This window comes from Lissotriton vulgaris, chromosome 12 (genome assembly GCF_964263255.1).
Source record: "Lissotriton vulgaris chromosome 12, aLisVul1.2, whole genome shotgun sequence".
Classification (NCBI taxonomy): Eukaryota; Metazoa; Chordata; class Amphibia; order Caudata; family Salamandridae; genus Lissotriton; species Lissotriton vulgaris.
Genome location: NC_141700.1, coordinates 297195382 through 297213859, shown reverse-complemented (window position 1 = coordinate 297213859; position 18478 = coordinate 297195382). Strand labels below are relative to the sequence as shown.

General features: G+C 47.3%; 1 protein-coding gene across 1 annotated transcript in view; it reads left to right on the top strand.

The window, feature by feature from the left end:
- Positions 1-18478, top strand: part of CENPN (centromere protein N) — a 334623-nt gene that overhangs the window by 93989 nt on the left and 222156 nt on the right. Inside the window, exon 6 of the mRNA XM_086945091.1 lies at positions 12568-12641. Within this exon, the coding sequence (XP_086801217.1) occupies positions 12568-12641 (74 nt within the window). The remainder of the gene's footprint in view (positions 1-12567; positions 12642-18478) is intronic.

Genomic DNA, 18478 nt, shown 5'->3' with positions numbered 1-18478 from the left:
CTCTGCCATTTCAGCTTCTTAAGGCTACCTGATCAGCCCTCTTTGTTCAAGTCCCCAGTTGTAAATAGGTTCTTGAAGGGCATCACTCATGTTCCCTCCTGTTCCTTTCGTGATGCCTCAGTGGGACTTGAACCTTGTTCTGACTTATCTGATGTGCGCTCCCTTCGAGCCACTTCATAAATGTCCTGTTCGTCTTCTTACCCTTAAGACTGCATTCCTGGTTGCCATCACCTCTGCCAGGAGAGTGAGTGAGCTCCAGGCCCTTTCTTCTAGACCTCCTTTCCTTTGTCTATCCGGACAAAGTTGTGTTGCCGACACGACCCTCATCCTGCCCAAGGTAGTCACAGCCTTCCACATCGGGCAGTCCATCACCTTGCCCACCTTCTTTCCGTCTCCACATCCCTCCAAAGAGGAAGAGAGGCTCCACCGTCTGGACCCAAAACGTGCGCTCTCATTCTATCCGAATGGATGACCAACTCTTTGTTGGTTACATGGACGCTAAGAAGGGTCGGCCGGTGCACAAACGAACCATCTCTCGATGGGTCGTCTTGTGCATTAAGATTTGCTACTCTTTGGCGAGGAAGGAGCCTCCTGTTGGGCTGAGGGCACATTCTACTCGGGCCACAGCGGCTACCACTGCCCTGGGTCGTGGAGTCCCCTTGCAGGACATCTGTCAGGCAGCTATGTGGACCTCGCTGCACGCGTTCGCAAGACACTACTGCCTGGACAGCCAAGTCCGGAGAAAAGGCTTTTTCGGCTGTTCCGTTCTCCAGGACTTTCTGGTGTCATCATTGGTTCGCAGACCCACCACCGGAGTTGGTATTGCTGGGGTATCTATTCTACGGTAAGGAATCTAATTCTAACCTGTTTCTTTCAGATGCACAAGTTATTTACCTTCGGTAACAATATATCTGTAAGAAACAGTAGTTGGTATTAGATTCCTTACCGCCCCACCCATCCTCCCCGTTCTGCGAACCGATATCTAGGGTTAAGGTCATCCCCATTCAGGGCCCTAGTTTTATGGCACCAGTGTTGGTTTTTATCATGGCTCTGCGTTTTCTGGCGCGGAAAAGCTGTGTATAAGAACTGACGTCCGCACGCGAGGCCGGCGTCCAAGTACTCCGATGTCATCACGACGCTGACGAAGGACGCGGAGCCGCAGACTGCGCCTACCGACGCACAGGGGTACTGCGAGGCAAAATTTTCCGGATTCAGTCTGACGCCTGGGGATATTCTAAGGTAAGGAATCTAATACTAAATACTGTTTCTTACAGATATATTGTTGCCGAAGGTAAGTAACTTGTGCATTAGTGCTTTTTTTTGCCCTCGATCCCTGAACCTACTTCACTTCATCTTTCTTTTTACACCCTCGCTCACAGTAATCATTAGCGGTATTCCAGGCACCAGATTGTGGGCTTGGAGTTGGTCTGGGTGTTGTCCCACTGTTTGGAAGCTCCCCGACTCACATCTCCACCCTCCCTCCCAGCACTCTTCCCACTGCAGCATGTGCTGGATGGCAAATTTGGCAAGATCCAGATGTTTTGTCCTATAGCACTTTCCTTTGCCTCTTGTCCAATATTCTCCATCACCCACCATAATTTTCCCGCTTCAAGCTGGCTAAATCTATTGTCTTTGGCAATGTTGACCGCTTTTAAGACATTCAGCAATTGACGAAGCCAACAGCGGTTATTTTGGAACATTAGCAAAGCAAGACCAATTCATTTTGCCAATGCTTGTATTTAATGATGACTATTTGATATTGGTTATTTTCCCTCTGTGTTTTCACCAGGGATGTTGACTTTTTTCCCTTTCTCCAAGGCTCATAATTGCCATATTCTGATTGATACTTTCAACCACAGATTCCTCATCTTAGAATATTCCCCAGGCATCAGATTGGATCCGAAGATCCCCCCGCCCTCCCCCCACCCCCAGAAATGTGCCCACATGCCTTGAGGTAGTTCCCTAGTGGTAAAGGAAGGTCTTATGCTCCTCATTTTATCATGATGAAATAAGTATATACCTCATTGGCATCTTTGACTTACCTATAAATCCCTAGAATATACTACAAAGGTGCACCCAGGGTCTTTAAATTAATTGTCACAAGTGGACTGCAGCATCCTTTGATCTACAGTGACAATGTAAACATGACTGCATGCTTGAACTTCAAATTCTATTTGTCAAAAAGACCCGTTTGGATATGCCTTAAGCTTTCCTTTTAAATATTTAGAAGTCACCCTTAATAGGCTTTATTTCCCTTGTGGAAGGGTGTGTGGTATTTAAAAGTAGATATGTGTGATGGTGTGTGGAACACTGATTGTTCTTCGAGGTTTTTCCCTATAAACCAATTGATCTATTTCTTGGATTTTTTGGGTGCTGGTGGGTAGCTCCTTCTAATCACAAGGAGTTCAATAATCAAATCCTGAAAAGTACACTGTTAACTCGATAACACTGTGCCCAGCTAGCACTCCTTGCAGAACGTGTTCATTCCAAGTAATCTGCATTCATTGTCTTCTTCATGAAAAATAAATAAAAACAATGGACCTTTGTGTTTGCTTTCTTCAACCAATTATTTGTCTTTTAATGCGTTGTCATCATTGTTACATCACAATTTCCGCATTAGAGCATATTATATTTCTGTTCTTCAATAATCGTTTTTCACATGTATGTTATGTTAGTTGCTCTTTTATAGAACGCGAATCACCCTGGGGCATCTCGGCGCTGCCTAGAGGAACATCACAGATAGCGGGGGCCTGAGCTGTCGTAGTCTAATACAAGAAAGCCTTTAGATGTTTCCTAAAAATTACATATGTGAGTATCCCGCAGGGCCTTAGGCAAGCTGTTCCGGTACTTGGGAGCTACATAGGAAAAGGCTCTGCCTCCAATGCGGTTCAAACGGATGCGAGGGATCTGTAACAATTTTTGGGAACCAGATCTCAGATTACGGCCTGGAATGTGTTTTTTCACTTTCTTTTGTAGATAATGAGGACCACTGCCATTTAAAGCATTATATGAAAGGCAGCAGATTTTAAAGAAGGATCTTTTTTTTACCGGCAGCCAATGCAGTTGTTTTAGCAGAGGTTCGGAGAGGGGGCCTGCTTGCATGTTTAGGATCATTCTGGCTGCAGTATTTTGAATGACCTGTAATTTATTTAGAAAGATCACACCCTCTTCTGCCAGCAGGGCGTTTCTGTAGTCCAAGCGGCTGAGCACCATTGCTTGGACCAGCGTTCTGCGGTGAGCAGTGGGCATATAAGGGAGGATTTTACGAAGTAATCGTAAGCTGTAATAGCAGTAACTCATTGTGGCTGCTATGTGATCCTTCATTGTTAACGATCGGTCCAGTTTTACTCCAAGATTTTTTACACTCTGCTTGGGCACAGGGGCGATGCCCAACTGTGAGGACCACCAGTCGTTGGACCAGATCGTCGAGGCATTTCCCAGTAGCATGATTCAATTTTTCCGGGGTTCAACTGTAGACAGTTGTCAGTCATCCAATTGGAAATTGCCAATATACCCTAGGAGAAACGAGATTTGTCGGTTTCTGGATTGGGACCAAAGGTGAACAGCTGGGTATCGTCAGCGTAGGAAATGGTTTCAAAACACAGGTCTTCTACTGCTTTTGCCAAAAGGGCCATATAAATGTTAAAAAGGGTAGGGCTTAGACAGGAGCCCTGAGGTACACCCTTGTCCAACGGCATTTTATCTGATTGAAATGGGCCCAAGATGACTATTTGGGTTCTGTCGACCAGAAAGTTCTGAAGCCATTTTATGGCTACTTCCTGAATGCCACAGGAGGTTAGCCTCTCCGTGAGCCTTGTGTGGGAGATGGTATCAAAGGCCGCGGAGAGGTCGAGAAGGATCAGTATTGCTGATCCACCTGCATCTATTGTCATCCTAAGAGTCCGTCAGGGTTAATATGCAGTCTTCGTACTGAAACCCAGGCGAAAGCCCGATTGTGAGGGGTCCAGGATTAAGTTGGTTTCAAGATAACTGCTCAGTTTCCTGTTAATAATACTTTCTAACATTTTGGCCAGTAATGGGGAGCAGGGAAATTGGACGGTAGTTGCCAAGATCCGGGGGGTTTGCTGAGGGTTCTTTCAGTATGGGGCGTACAAATGCTTCCTTCCAGGTTGTGGGTATGGTTCCAGATTGTGTAGATTGATTAAAAAAAATTGGATGGCTGGGGCACAGCTGGAAGTCAGAAGGGCCATGATTTTGGGAGGGCAAAGATCTATGGATGAGCCGGATTTAGCCGAGTACAGTGCTTTGGTTACCTCTTCCAGTGAGCAGGTATAAAGCAGTCAAGGGAGTAATCTACCATTTTTCTGGGTCCATCAGGGTAGACCAGAGGTCTCTGATTTAACGTGGAAGAGGATGGGAAGTTAGAGAAGATGTTGACAATTTTTTCCTGAAAAAAGGCTGCTAGGGAATTGCAGAGTTCTTGGGTTTCCAAAGGAGTTTGTTTACAAACTTGTGGCGATACAAAGTCTCTAACTATGTCAAAGAGAGCTTCGGAGGAATTGCTAGAGAGCTCAATTTGGTTCAAAATGTATGTACGTCTAGCTGACTTTAGGTTCTGATGGTAGCTGGATAGGCTTGTTTATACACTTGTCGATTCTGGGGGTTCTTACTCACTCGCCAGCGTCCCTCTAGTTGCTTACAGGAATATTTTTCCTGCCTTAGCTCTGCAGTGTACCAGGGTGCAAATGTCCACCTTGGAATTAGGCCAGGGTTATTTTTTAATGGGATTACCAAGTCTAAGGCTTGCACAAACGACTTGTTAAAGGAAATGAACATTTTAGATACTTCTAATTCATTCATTTGTTGTTCCATGTGGAACACCTCGTCGAAGACCTTTAAGGAGAGGTTGCGCCATGGTCTATGGGCCAAATGTTTTATACTTACAGTCTGAGGCAAGATTTTTAGGCGAGGATTTGGAATAGAGAACTTTATCATAGAGTGGTCCGTCCAGGTGAGGGGCAGAGGAGTGTCGCAGGTTAAATTGTCATCGTTGGAAAAAATTTGATCCAATGTATGGCCAGCCCAATGTTTTGGGCCTTTAACTCTTTGGGTTAGACCAAGATTCTCTAAGCCAGTAATATGTTTGTTTACCTCATGGGTTGTGTGTGTTTCACCATGAAAATTAAAGTCTCCCAGCATCAGGAAATTATTTGATGCGAGGGCGTGTATGGCTTTATAGTCTATGAGTTTATCCGTGAAATCGGTTCTAGGGCCGGGGGGCCGATATACTAGGGCTCCATTCCAGCTTTCCGTCGGTGATGAGGTGACCTTAAAGATTCCTATTTTTAAACTCTCATTTATTAGGGTGGATAGCCAAGTTACCCTGAGATGGTTCTTGAAGGCGAAGGCTATTCCGCCTCCTGCTTTACCCACCCAATCCAGGTGAAGGAATTTGTAGTTCTCTGGGATGGCTAGATTAATGATGGGATGATTCGAAGGGATTCAGCCAAGTTTTCGTGAGGAAGCAAATTTCAGGGGAGTGGGGGGTAATCAGGTCCCATATTTCGAAAGGGTGTTTAGCTAAGGAACGTGCATTGCATAGGATGCTGTATGGGCCCTCTGTTAAGTGATCTGTCAGAAGCCTAGATGACAGCGGATTAGATACAGACGGATCGCTTGGAAAAGTGTCTGCAGGCTACCGGGCCTTCCAGAGTGCTGGGGAACTTCTTTGGGCAACATAAGTCTGAACGTCATTTGGCTTGTTCACAGGCCTTGATATTGTACTATGTGTCAGCAGAGTAGGATATATACGTAGGATAGGTGGGTTCTACCTGGTTTTGAGCAGGGTCCGTGGCCTCTGGGCTCGGACGGGCGCAGACAGGCTTGCCTTTGGGGCGCCGCCTGCTGCGCGCAAGCATTTCCACCTTCCTTTGAGTCGGCTGATCGCGAAAAAAGACTATCCCGCCACCCTACGTGCTTCCTAAGATAGCCGTGTGTTTCTCCCGGCTGCCTCCAAGGTCCTGCGGCATTCCGCACTTAAATCGGCTGAGTGGTAGAGAGTGAGTGGGGTAAAAGTTTGCGTGGCAAATTAAAAGAGAAGTGCGATCTGTAAAGACAATACAAATATAAAAGTACAACAGCTCCCGGCTTCCGCCTCAGGAGTTTCTAAGTCTGGCGCCTGCGCGTTCCCACCTTCCTTTATGGGTCTGCTGAGCGTGAAAAAAGACTAGCCCGTCACCCTACGTGCCTCCTAAGATGGCCGCTCGTTTCCCCTGGCTGCCTCCGAGGTCGTGCGGCACTCAGCGCCTAAATCGGCTGAATGGTAGAGGGTGAGTGCGGTAAAAGTCTCTGTGGCAAATTAAGAGAAGTGCGATCGGTAAAGACAATACATATTTAAAAGTACAACAGCTCCCAGCTTCCGCCTCAGGAGTTTCTGTTGATTGTATTATACATTGTGTATCCCATCCCTATGCATTTCGGGACTGAGCCCTTCATCAGGGGAAGTGAGTTCAATCTGTAGTTGGAAAAAAATTATGGAATATGCATCAAGACTGTTTGTCCTTCCATAAACCAGCAAAGTAAATATCTGGTGACTCGAAGTGGTGTGGATGAAAGATAGAGGGTGGAAACGTATCAAAATGTCTTGAAACTGTGGGTGAATTCCATGTAACGCAATTGTTTATAGAAGCTGTATAGGTTGTCAGATAAAGCTGTTTGGCGACTGTTGCATGATAAAATCAACATAAATGTGAAAAACATTTATTGAAGAACAAAGGTCTATTTTTTTTATTTATGTTTCATGTAGAAGACCATGAATGCAGATTACTTGGAATGAACACATTCTGCAAGGAGTGCTAGCTGGGCACAGTGTTATTGAGTTAACAGTGTACTTTTCAGTATTTAAAAGTAGGACATTAAAAGTAAATGAAGGTCATGGTTAAAACTCTGGACATAATTGCAGATGTGAGTATAACAGTCCTCAAAACGTGATGCTCAACTAGAATTTACCAAGCACTTCCATAGTGACCATCTATCGCGGTATAGCTGCAGTTGAGCTAGCTGAAAAGGAAAATCTAATTACAAATTCCAATCAAGGAGTACAACAAAATCAAAATTACTGAAGTATTGATGGTAATAAATGACATTATAGAAGACTGCAGGCAACATTTATCAACCAATCCATCTACTGGCCAAAAATCAGCATCTGTATGTTCAACAACAGTCTTAAAGGCAGTATCGCCCATTCATTAGGCTTGGGCGCAGTTAAACCATTGGGTCACAAAGGGAGCGTCAATTAAAGAACTAGGAAACCCTCACTCATCTAATATTAAGATAGCATCAACTTCTTCGAAAAAGATACAAAGGAAACGGAAAAAGTTGAATTTAAAAGTTTATAGAAATAAATTGAAAGTTGATGTCGCAAAAAGATCAATCATTTGATCAATCACGTGTTTAAGTGCTACTACTCACCTGTGAGGGTCTCAAGGTGCTTTCAAAAGATGAAAACTTCTTTCTCTGCCTTCAATTACAACAAAGATACCTCGATATACTACACAATCCTTTGACGCGCCAAAGTCTCAAGAATCAGGAAAGGCTACAAAGCAATTAAGTAATAAAATGTGATCAAACTGTTTCTTTTGCAAATCAAAATCCAGCACTGTTGTGTAGTACAGCATGCACTCTTCATTCCCACATAGACTGGGTACAGGTTGATCCACACACCCCAGCTGAAAATCAAAAGTGGGGAAACAATATCTATTGAGTTAATAAAGTGACCATCTTGTACCAAGGGCAAAAACCACAAAATCGTTTAAAATCGAGAAAACTATAAAACCAATTTAAACCAAATGAGTCATACAAACCAAATAAGCCACTCCACTTCAGTATGGTGTAATAGAGAACAAAAATTTCTGTTGTCCATTGATCGGTGATCTACAACTACGACCGCACCTTCACAATGGAGAATCTATCTTACAACACAAAGTAAGTCCATGACAAGTAGATCGAAGCATCATAAAAGCCTTACACGAAAATCCCGAGCTTGGAACATAGGTCTAAAGTCAGAAATGGGCGACAAGAATTGGTTGACTTTTATAAAAACAGGACATTTCCTGTTTGCACGAACCGTGGGCTGTAGAAATCCTTGATTTTCATGAATATGTAACTTATCAATCTGATAGACACTACTAGCCGCAGATTCCTTAATGTAGAATTATCCCCAGGCGTGAGACTGGGCCTGGAAAACCTTTTGGTCCCAGCATCCCTGCGGGCCGGGAGGGCGACACCACGTGATTCCACCCTGACGCCGTCCGCGTTCGTGATGTCAGCGAGGATACATAAGTCCCACCCCGACGCGCCTACGTGGGGCTCCCTGTGGCGTCACAGGAGACCGCTGTGACTCCGGGCTTTCCCCAAGTCCGACTCGGTCTTCTGAGCAGGCAGCTGCCTCACCAGAGGCCGAACCTGTGCCGTTTCGGCACCAGGAGTCTTCCTCCCCAGCTCCGGTGGAGTCACGAGTGGAGGCAGGGACCTGGGGTGCTTTCCCGAGTCCCCTCTGTCCTCGGCGCGGGGTCGTTCGGGGCGGTTTACTGACCTTGCCCTTGTTCCGAGCCCGACATGGTCCGAGCGTTTGGTTTCGTAGCGTTGTCAGCGGCTGGCTGCCCCCGCCTGCTCTTCTGTTCTGTCGTCACTGGGTATGTTCCCGGTGGAGGGCTTTGCCGTGCTTCTGCCTCTACTCCTTGGAGTCTGTAGGTGGCTCTTCTTCCTCTGCGTTGTCGGACCATGGGGCTTCCGGTGCAGGTCCCTGGTACGTTGACTGGGCTTGAGGTGCTTTGGCATCCTCTGTTTTACCCTTGCTTCTCCTGTTGGTGAAGGCTGGGTTGCCCTCTTTTGTCGTTCTAATACGTCCCCTGTGGGGCAGGTGTTACTCCATGATGCTGAGGTTCTCTTCAGCCTAGGGCCTGTGACTCATCCCCTGTTGCGGTGGACGGGGCTATATTGCCCTGTCCCCGTGACTGGTCCCCTGCTGGGGGTCTTGTACTTGTCTGAGATGGAGAGGACGTCTCGCAGACCATCCTCCCCTTGGAGTTTAGCTAGGGTATTTATTCTAAGTTAAGGACTCTGCGGCTAGTATTCTCTATCAGATGTACAAGTTACTTACCTTTGGTAAAGATGTATCTGGTAGAGACTATTCTAGCCGCAGATTCCTTCACGACCCGCCCTTCCTCCCTGTTTCTGCGAGGACCCTTCTTAGTCTTCTACACTCGCCTGCTTCAGGACAACGTTCCTCTGCGAGTGCCTTTTTCTTACTCCCTCCCTAGGAGGACGCTCGCCTGGTTGTTGTTGTTGTTGCCATTGTTGTTGCTCCATTTCTTCTTTTTGGTGATTGGGTGATGAATGCCTGGGTGCTTCAGTGACCATGCATTTGGTCTCTAATGGACGGTTTGTTTGTACCCTGCTTCCTTGTGTTGCTTGCACTTCTGACGCTTACAGTCCTCTGGGTTGAGGTCCCCTGGATGGGTCTCGATCCTTGGTTCTTTTTAGGGGATCCCCCTTGCTGGTGGTGTTGGGAGATGACTTGTCATTGCTCTTCCATTCTAGCCTTGGACCCCTTCTTGGCTCCGGGTGGTGGTGGCAGACATCTTCGTCTGCTGTGCCCTTTTTCCCATACTTTCTGCCTCCAGGGAGGCTGTTATGTTGGTTGTAGACTTGGTGCCTTTGTGCCTGGCACTATTCAGGATGGTACTGTTCCTCGCCTTTCATTTCTTTCCCTTCTGTACAGCGGGGTTTTCGCACACTGTATTCTCACAGTTTTGTTTGTGATGGCTCTGCGTTGTGGCGCGGAAAAGTTCTCAGACGAAAACTGAGGTAGGCGCGCCGGTGTGGGACTTATGTATCCTCGCTGACGCCACGAACGCGGACAACGTCAGAGCGGAGTCACGTGGTGCCGCCCCCGTCTCGCAGGGATGCTGTGGCAGAATATTTTCCGGATTCAGTTTCACGCCTGGGGATAATTTTACGTTAAGGAATCTGTGGCTAGAATCGTCTCTACCAGATACATCTTTACCGAAGGTAAGTAACTCGTACTTTTCACACACTGTTTCAGTATTCTCACAGTTTTGTTTGTGATGGCTCAGCGTTGTGGCACGGAAAAGTTCTCCGAAGAAAACTGACGTAGGCGTGCTGGGGTTGGGACTTTTGTATCCTCGCTGATGTCACAAATGCAGACTATGTCAGGGCGGAGTCACGTGGTGCCCACTCCCCAGCGCGCAGCGATGGTGTGGCAGAAAGGTTTTCCGGGTCCAGTCTCAAGCCTGGGATAATTCTACGTTAAGGAATCTGCGGCTAGAATCGTCTCTACCAGGTACATTGTTATCGAAGGTAAGTAACTTGAACTTCACCTGCTAATAAACAAAATAAGGCAGACCCATAGGAGGTTTGAACATTTGGGTTAGAACCTCATGTATTGTTAATGCTGAAGTGATTCATACCAAAACCAGTTAGGACATAAAAAACGTTGAGCCAAGAAATATGGTGTGGCCACATAAGACATTGAATGTTTATAGGCGAGGGGGCCCAGGTTAAACCTGATGTACTGCTATTCAAAGAACAGCTCCTTACAAAAAGGTTGGCAGAGCCAATGAAGCTGCCATTAAAAAGTATACATAAAGAGTATTGTACGGTTAAAAATAAACATTATTTGTATTTGTTGATTTAAATTCCAAAATGCACCCCTAAGTGCTTGATGCCTCAAAGAATGAAGACCGCGTATGGAACATTTCTTCACTTTTGAGAGAGCACTGCAAGGAAAGGTGAATGTATCTTTGAAATGCTTCTTGAGGGAGGCACACGTCCTTTGAATGGCCGAACTCCAGACAATATCCCCAAATTCACATTTAGATCTGGACATTGCAAATTGTCATTGTTTATATGGCAATCAACATCGAAGCATGGCACCTTGTTGGTATGAAAGTGCAACAAAGATTTGAAAGCGATCATGATCCTTAACTCTTGGATCTAGTATCCATATAAATGTTGCCTTGAAACAAAATCCAGAAGAACATTGATGGCATCAATGATATGACACCAAAAAAGACTTTCAACACTAAAAGGGTGACACTGCTGGCTCTGGTCATAAATATAGATTTGGAAATGGTAGGAGTTACAATTGCAAGAATTTGAAGAGCTACAGCAACAGACTGCTCCAGTTAGAAAAATCAAAGCCCATGTCATCCCCTGAAATTTTTCTACATTCTGCCTTGATTGATATGATGTGGAATGCTTAAAGTTAAAAAGGCTGCTGTAATCAGCCTTGGAATAGTCGATGACTGTCTAATAGCAGCAAACCGTATTTTCACAACATTAAAAAAGCAATACAGAATGCAGTATCTGATAAAATACAAAAAGAAAAAACATACTCACACCCTGGCAAGCTTTACATGATGCAAGAACTCTTAAAAATGTCATGAAATTCTGGGAGATCGTAAGATGGGGCTGCAAGGGCCCAACCAAATTTAGAGTTGAATGTAAGCCCATAATCCTGGTTCAACCATTTAACATCTCTCTATCAGATTGAGGGAAAAATGCACCATTAAGAACAAGTTACCTAGCTTGACTAACAAATCCACACAATCCCCCAAAATTTGCGGAGAAGTTGACCGGAATGTAAATACGAGCGACCACCCAAAATTAGTACATCAAATTATAGGCCATCCAAAAACCATGGCTGTCTATTTAAATCCTTGTTTCACCTTAAGCTGTAGCCAATGCTTCCTTTCAGCAAATAAAATCAGGCTTAGTTGATGAGCGACTTGGAAATCGATGCATATGTTCACAAAGCACTACTGCCTTGATAGCCAGGTCCAGCTCGGTTTTACAAGACCACCTGATCTGATTCCAGTACACATACCCTCCTCTTTGGGGAGGTTCTGCTTTGGTATTTGTTCTAAGGTGAGTAATCTGCAGTTAGAGAACACCAAACTCACCTTGGTAACTCTTTCAGGTGGATACTCTAGCTGTAGATTCCTCACCATCCTTGCTCCTCTCTGTTCCACGGAGTGCGCTCCTTTTAATGTGAAAAGGCCCCACAGTAATAATAAGCACCCTTTATCCAGCAGTTGTTCATCCTCGAAGTCTGAGGGTGTGAATGTGGAAATGAAGGCAGTGCTTTTGTTGCTCCGGTCCATCACTTCAAGGCTGGTGGGAGCCAACTAGCAGTAATCAAGAGCATTGATATGAAAAACCTCTCCAGATCCATTCTTCTACCTGGGGAATATTCTGAGATGAACCATCTGCAGTTACATAGTAGTATCCACCAGAAAGAGCGTTATGAAAGGTAAGTGACTTGTTTCTTGGAATGCCTTTTTTATAGAGATGATCCTCCCATAAGCGCACATTGGTGTGGTCAATTTTATTTGTTCACTTTGTCTTCTAGAATGATAATACCGTAGCTGAAAGTTTATAGTTGAATTAGTATAAATGTTGGAGGGGACTAGTTATATAATCACTGAGAGAGCAGAGCTTTGTCATATCTCTGGCTATGTAGTGTAATGTGTATGTAATTTGTTTGAGTCTTCTTTTTTGATTTTCTTTTTTTTTGTACTTTAGATGAGGAGACTGAATTCTTTGACATGGCTGACTTTAAACGTCAATTTAAAAAAAATTTGAAGTCTGTTGCAAATGTAAGAAGAATTACATTCTCCATCTCAATTGGTAAATCCAGTTTGTGTGTTATAGCAAGATACAATGTTTGAATCCCAGGTGGCACAATAACTGTTGATTTGTTCCAACTGTAATTACTGTGCATTAAATAGTTTGCTTGTTTCTGGATGTTTTTGCCTTTACATGAAACTTGCCTCTAGATGCTGCCAATCCATGATGTGATTTGATAAAAAAACAAAATCTGCATTCCAACTGGAGTTGCCCGTGTGACTCCGTCCCAGATCTAGAAGCATACAACATTTTAGGGACCCGGCTAGAAAGGGGACCTCTTTCTAATGTAGATACAACATGTTGGAGGCCCACACGTGCCATTCCACAGAATAACCCTCACATAGTTGGCCTTGTGAACATTACGTGTTGCGCTCTTATTAAATTTCCAGTCCCTAGCCAGTGTATATCATTCAAAGATTTGCATGGTACTTTTAAGGCATGTTTCTGGACCCCTTGGTCGAGAGCCTGCTGCTCTCGGTGGTCTGAAACAATGCACATCCTGGGACGAGGTGCAAGCCTCCTCCCCCAGGATGGGCAAGGTCCACGAAGGGGAAGCTTCAAAGACTTGCCGCCTTTGTGAGCTACAACAGCCCTTTGTTGCTTCCAAGAACTGGCTCCCACCGGTTCAGACCCCCACTTTGGGTGGGAAAACCAAGTGAGGAAGATAATTGTGCCCACCTATTCCAACCCCACCCCTCTGGTGGTGGTGGCGAGGTGAAACACAACTCTCAGCCCCCGCCATCTTGCAGATGTGGGGACCCAGCCAACCAGAGAGAGGCATATGCCCCCCTCCCACTGGAGGATGCATAATCAAGGGTGTACCCACCCCAAGGAAGGGAGCCATTGATCCCAACCTTTACTTAAATGTAACAACCCTAAGTCTAGTATTTGGGGGCACCCCTGAACCTTACCTCTGCAGACAAGAACCGACCAAGAAGAAAAGGACAGAAGAAGCCATGCTGAAACTAAGAAGAGGACGACACCCACTGACGTGGCCCCAGCCCTACTGGCCTGTCCCTACCTTGACCTTGCTCCAGTAAAATCCAGGTGTGTCCTTCAGCCAACAGCCTCGCGAACCTGAAGGACCTGTCCTGCCTTCCAAATCCAAGACTTTGTTTCCGGTGAGCACCGGATTTCCTCACCCACAGACTCTGGCCACAGCCAAAAGCCAGAGTCTCCACCCGACGCCTACGCCGGAGTTTGAGTGGCCCTGCACCACAAGGAGGTCTTCCCGCGATCCTGAGATGTGGTGATCTCTGACTGGCCTCGAATCTCCAAGCGAAGCCTGCAGCCTCTTTCTGGTGGATCCCCCTGACCCCAACCAGAGCTGGTGAGAAAAACCTGAAGCCTAAAGACACCCCTACACCCGACATCCCACTACCTTACCTGGCCCAACCGGCTGTGCCCCAGCATCCCCAGGCATCCCAACTTACCTCTGCAACCATTGGTCACCTACAGAATATCTTCGTCCCCAAACCTGCAGTCTTTGTGGCAACCAGCGAATCCCCATTAAAAATAGGGCACCCAATGCCAAAACAGCACCCTGCACCCAGCAGCCGCTACAGGTGTACTTTCGGTGCTAACTCGGATCCCCCATTGCCCTGAGACGAACACCAGGAGCTATGCTCCCACAACCCTGTGGCCTGCTCGTGAGCAGCCACCAACCCATTGGATAACATGGATAGCTGGTTCATGTGTGCTTCTGCTTCCCTGCACCTATTTTTTTCCAGATCTTCTTCTTTTTCTTCCCTTCCATTGCTTGGGGTATCTGACTCCTCTGGGGTCCTCTGAGTTGGGGTTTTTCGGCTATCTCAGCCTTTGGCTCCTTCCTGGGTATGTGGCCCTCCTTAATGGTGATGTTGTGTGGTAATTTGCCGTTACTCATCTGTTTTGGACGTGTTGCCCTTCATTGTTGTGGATTGTGATTGCAATCTTTCTATTGCCTGCCTGCTATGCCTTTTTTACTCATGTTTTCTGCCTCAAGGGTGGATGTCTCCTTAGCTGAAAGGTTGCTTCTCAGGGTGCTGCTCTGCTCTTTCCCTGCTGTGGCTTTCAGTACCCTAGTGCTTGGCGCTTTCCGGCTGGTGCTGTTCCTCACCTTTCGTTTCCTCTCTTTTCTGTTTCCACAGTTTTTTCGCACACTGTTCCCAGGCTCTCACAGTTTTGTTGGGGATGGCTCTGAGTTGTGGCGCAGAAAAGTTCTCACAAGAAAACGGACGTCAGTGTGCCAGGGTGGGGCTTATGTGACCTCGCTGATGTCATGCCCGCGGACGACATCAGGCGAAGGCACGTGGTAGCGCCCCCCCGGCGTGCAGAGATGCTGTGGCTAAAATTTCCGGATCCACTCTCACGCCTGGGGATAATTTTATGTTAGGGAATCTGCGGCTAGAATAGTCTCTACCAGATACACCGTTACCGAAGGTAAGTAACTTATACTTCAATCGTCGTTGACATTTGTTTTTGACTAATTTTTTACCTGTATTGTATCAGATTTTTTGTGGTCTAATAAAACCATACTGGCTAGTAAGTTAAAAAAAAAAGACATGTAATTGGTTGTACTCTATAACTCATATATGCTTATTTTGTGGAATATGTTTTGTGTGATAGGGAGTCTGGAGTGTAGGAGGAAACTATAGATTATCAGAAGCTTGGATCATAATAGCTTGTTTACACAGTGGAGGAAACATTTCTATTTGTACAGTGGAGGGGACATTTTCACTGTTTGGCCATAAGGGTTTTTGGTAGTTTGATCTATGCCAAGAAGGTATTTGAAGTTCTTAGACCACTGAAAGGAGGTGTTAGAGAAGAAAATAAGATCAGGGTTGAAGGATCCACACTTGTATAACAGTTGCAGGAAATTCTTGAAGTATGTGTTTGAAAGTTTTGGTAGCTTTTTTTTGTCCGAGTAATGGTAGATAATCTAGAAGAAGTTAGTTCCTGCTTTCTCGAAGTTCATCAAAGGCAAGCAGTTTCGAAGAGTATCCATTGTGTCAGTGGTTTCTGTGAAGGAAGTGCCTGTGCGAAGGGTGGCTGTTAAATAATATTCTGAGTCTGCTTTGACAGATTAGATCAGACAGAAAAATAGTTGTTCTCTAGGTTTCTTTTACTTACATTTTTGGGTAGATTGGTAGGGTGCTGCAGGTATGAGGCTTCATTGTAATGAAGCTTGTAGTACCCTAGAAGTTAAGACAACTCTGTTTAGTCAAATGTTTACTGAAGCTGACATGTATTCCTACATTATAAGAGTAAATTGTGGAAGAGCCTAATTCAGGCATTTTTGTTCCATCAGATTAATTTGTAGATTTATAAAGATAGATACAGATACAATTCTGTATTGTCAGAGAATCACTCCTTTTCACATTTAGTATGAAACACATCAATCTGAAAGAGACACTTTAGTGATCGATTCCTTACCTTAGAATAGATTCCTTACCTTAGAATATCCCCAGGTGTCAGACTCGATCCGGAAAGTTTCGCTAGCAGTACCCCTGCGTGTTAGCGGGTGGCGTCATGCGGCTCCACGTCTGTCTCTGGCGTCGTATGCGCTGAGTTGCCGTCACGGAGACTACTTAGGCGCCACCCATGCGCTCTGACAGCAGTTCTTTCTTTTTCTGCGCCAGTAAGCTTAGATCCGGTTAGAGCACGTACTCTAGTCCCTTTTTGACTGTTTTTGGGACTTATGTCTCTTGTTAGTCCTCTCTGGTGCGGCGGGATGCCTGGTTTTAAGTCCTGTGGGGCCTGCCGTCGCAATGTGTCGGTGGCGCACCCCCACGACATTTGTCTCTACTGCCTGGAGCGCGGCCACGACTCCCGGTCCTGTCTGGACTGTCGGGCCATGGCCCCGAAGGCCTTGAGGGAGCGGCGCCGGAAGTTGCTTGAAGTTCGGCACTTGTCCCAGCGCCGCTCGCGGTCCAGGGGCGGTTCTTGTAAACGTTCGCAGGGCCACCATCACCGCTCCTCGGGCTCCAAGTCTTCACTCTTGGATTCGGGTAAGAGACGACACAAAAAGAAGTCGAAGAAGCGTTGCCGCTCTCAGACGTCAACCCGTCGGTCCTCGGATGGGGACGAGGGAGACCGGGGTTCCGCCCCGTGGCTCCTTCAGAGCCTGGGAGTCCCACGGCCTACTCTCCTTACCCAGGTCCGTCGTCGACTCCCACACAGGTGCAAGAGTTTCTTGCTGCCATGGACCGCCTGTTTAGGCCTCTGTCTCCCGCAGGTGCGCCTTTTGGACCCTGCGGTCCCGTGTCAGGACCCTGCTGGACCCTCGACGGCCCCGGTGCCGCAGGTTCCTGTGCCGTCGGCTCCGGTGCCAAAAGGTCCTAGGCTGCTTACTCCAGCCCCAGCTCCGCCCTCTGCTCCCCAAGTGGGGCTGCAGTGGATGCCGTTGGTTCCACCTCAGCCCCAGTTCCCGGACGGTTTTGTCCCCGCCTGGGATCCGAATTGGGACATGGCGCTTGTTCGTCCCCGGCCGGCGCCGTTCCCGATGCCGTTTCCGACGCCGTGTGTTCCTCCCTGGCCCCTGCCTCGCCGCTGCGGTCTGCCCCGCACACGGTGGAGGCTAAGGATGACTGAGAGGGGTCCGAGGACCCTCTTGTTCGTCAGTGCGACACCGAGCAGGATTGGGTGGACGACTTGGAGGAGGCCGGCGGCCTCGATGTCTCCTCTGACCCGGGGTTGCCTCTCCCCCCGTCCACTATGGAGGAAGGTGCCTTGTATACTGTGGTGCTCCGTCGGGCAGCTGAGGTCCTTAACCGTGATCTCCCTACGGTGGCCCTGAAAACTAATCTTCTCACTCAAGTGCTCCAGTCGGCGTCCACTTCATTGTAGCTGCAGCTACCGTTCAATGACGCCGTTACTGATGTCTTGTTGGGCACTTGGTCGCGGCCTGCCACGGTGGCGCTTGTGGATAAGAACGTCGCCAGGCGTCATTGCCCGGCGCCGGGTGATCCTGCCTTTCTGACCACTCATCCTACACTTGAGAGTCTGGTCATTCAAGCTTTGACATCCCAGAGTGCCTTCCCCGCGACTCGGCCGGATAAGGACTCTAAGAAGCTGGAGAAGTTCGGCAAGCGGTTTTTCTTGTCATCCAGCCTGGGGCTGCATTCGGTGAACACCGCATTTCTATTAGGCCGCTGAACCCACGTGGTGTGGAACACAATTGCTGAGGTGTTGCCACAGTGCTCGGAAGAGGTCCAGGCTGTGCTGTCCCAGGCTGTGGCCGAGGGTAAGGATGCAGCTAAATTCGCCATTCGTTGTGGATTAGATACTGCGGACTCTCTCGGTAGGGCAACTTCCAGGACTGTGGCACTTTGTCGCCAGGCCTGATTGAGGTCTACCGGGTACTCCCTGGATGTCCAGAGCTCGCTCATTGACATGCCCTTCGATGGCACTCGCCTGTTTGGTGATAAGGCCGACCGTGCGCAGGAGCGTTTTAAAGACTCTCGGGCTACTGCCAAGTCCTTGCCCGGCCACGTCTACTTTTCATTCCTTTCATGGCCAGGGAAGGGGCCCTCCTGCCCGTTCGTTCAGTCACAAGCCTGCGCAGACTCCGTGTGGCCGTGGAGGACGCCGTGGCGGCTCCGGGGGCCGCGTGAGGGCCAGTCCACCCCCACAACATCCACCTCAAAGCCTTCCTAGTCTGAGCTTCGGGCGCACCCCACGCAGTGGGTGACAGGATTAGTCTTCGCTTCCCTATTGGTGTTCTGTCACTTCCGACAGGTGGGTGCTTCAGCTCCTCTGGAGCGGTTACTCCCTCCCCTTCGAGTCTACCCCCCCCAGCCATGCCACCTCAGTTCAACCGCATGTT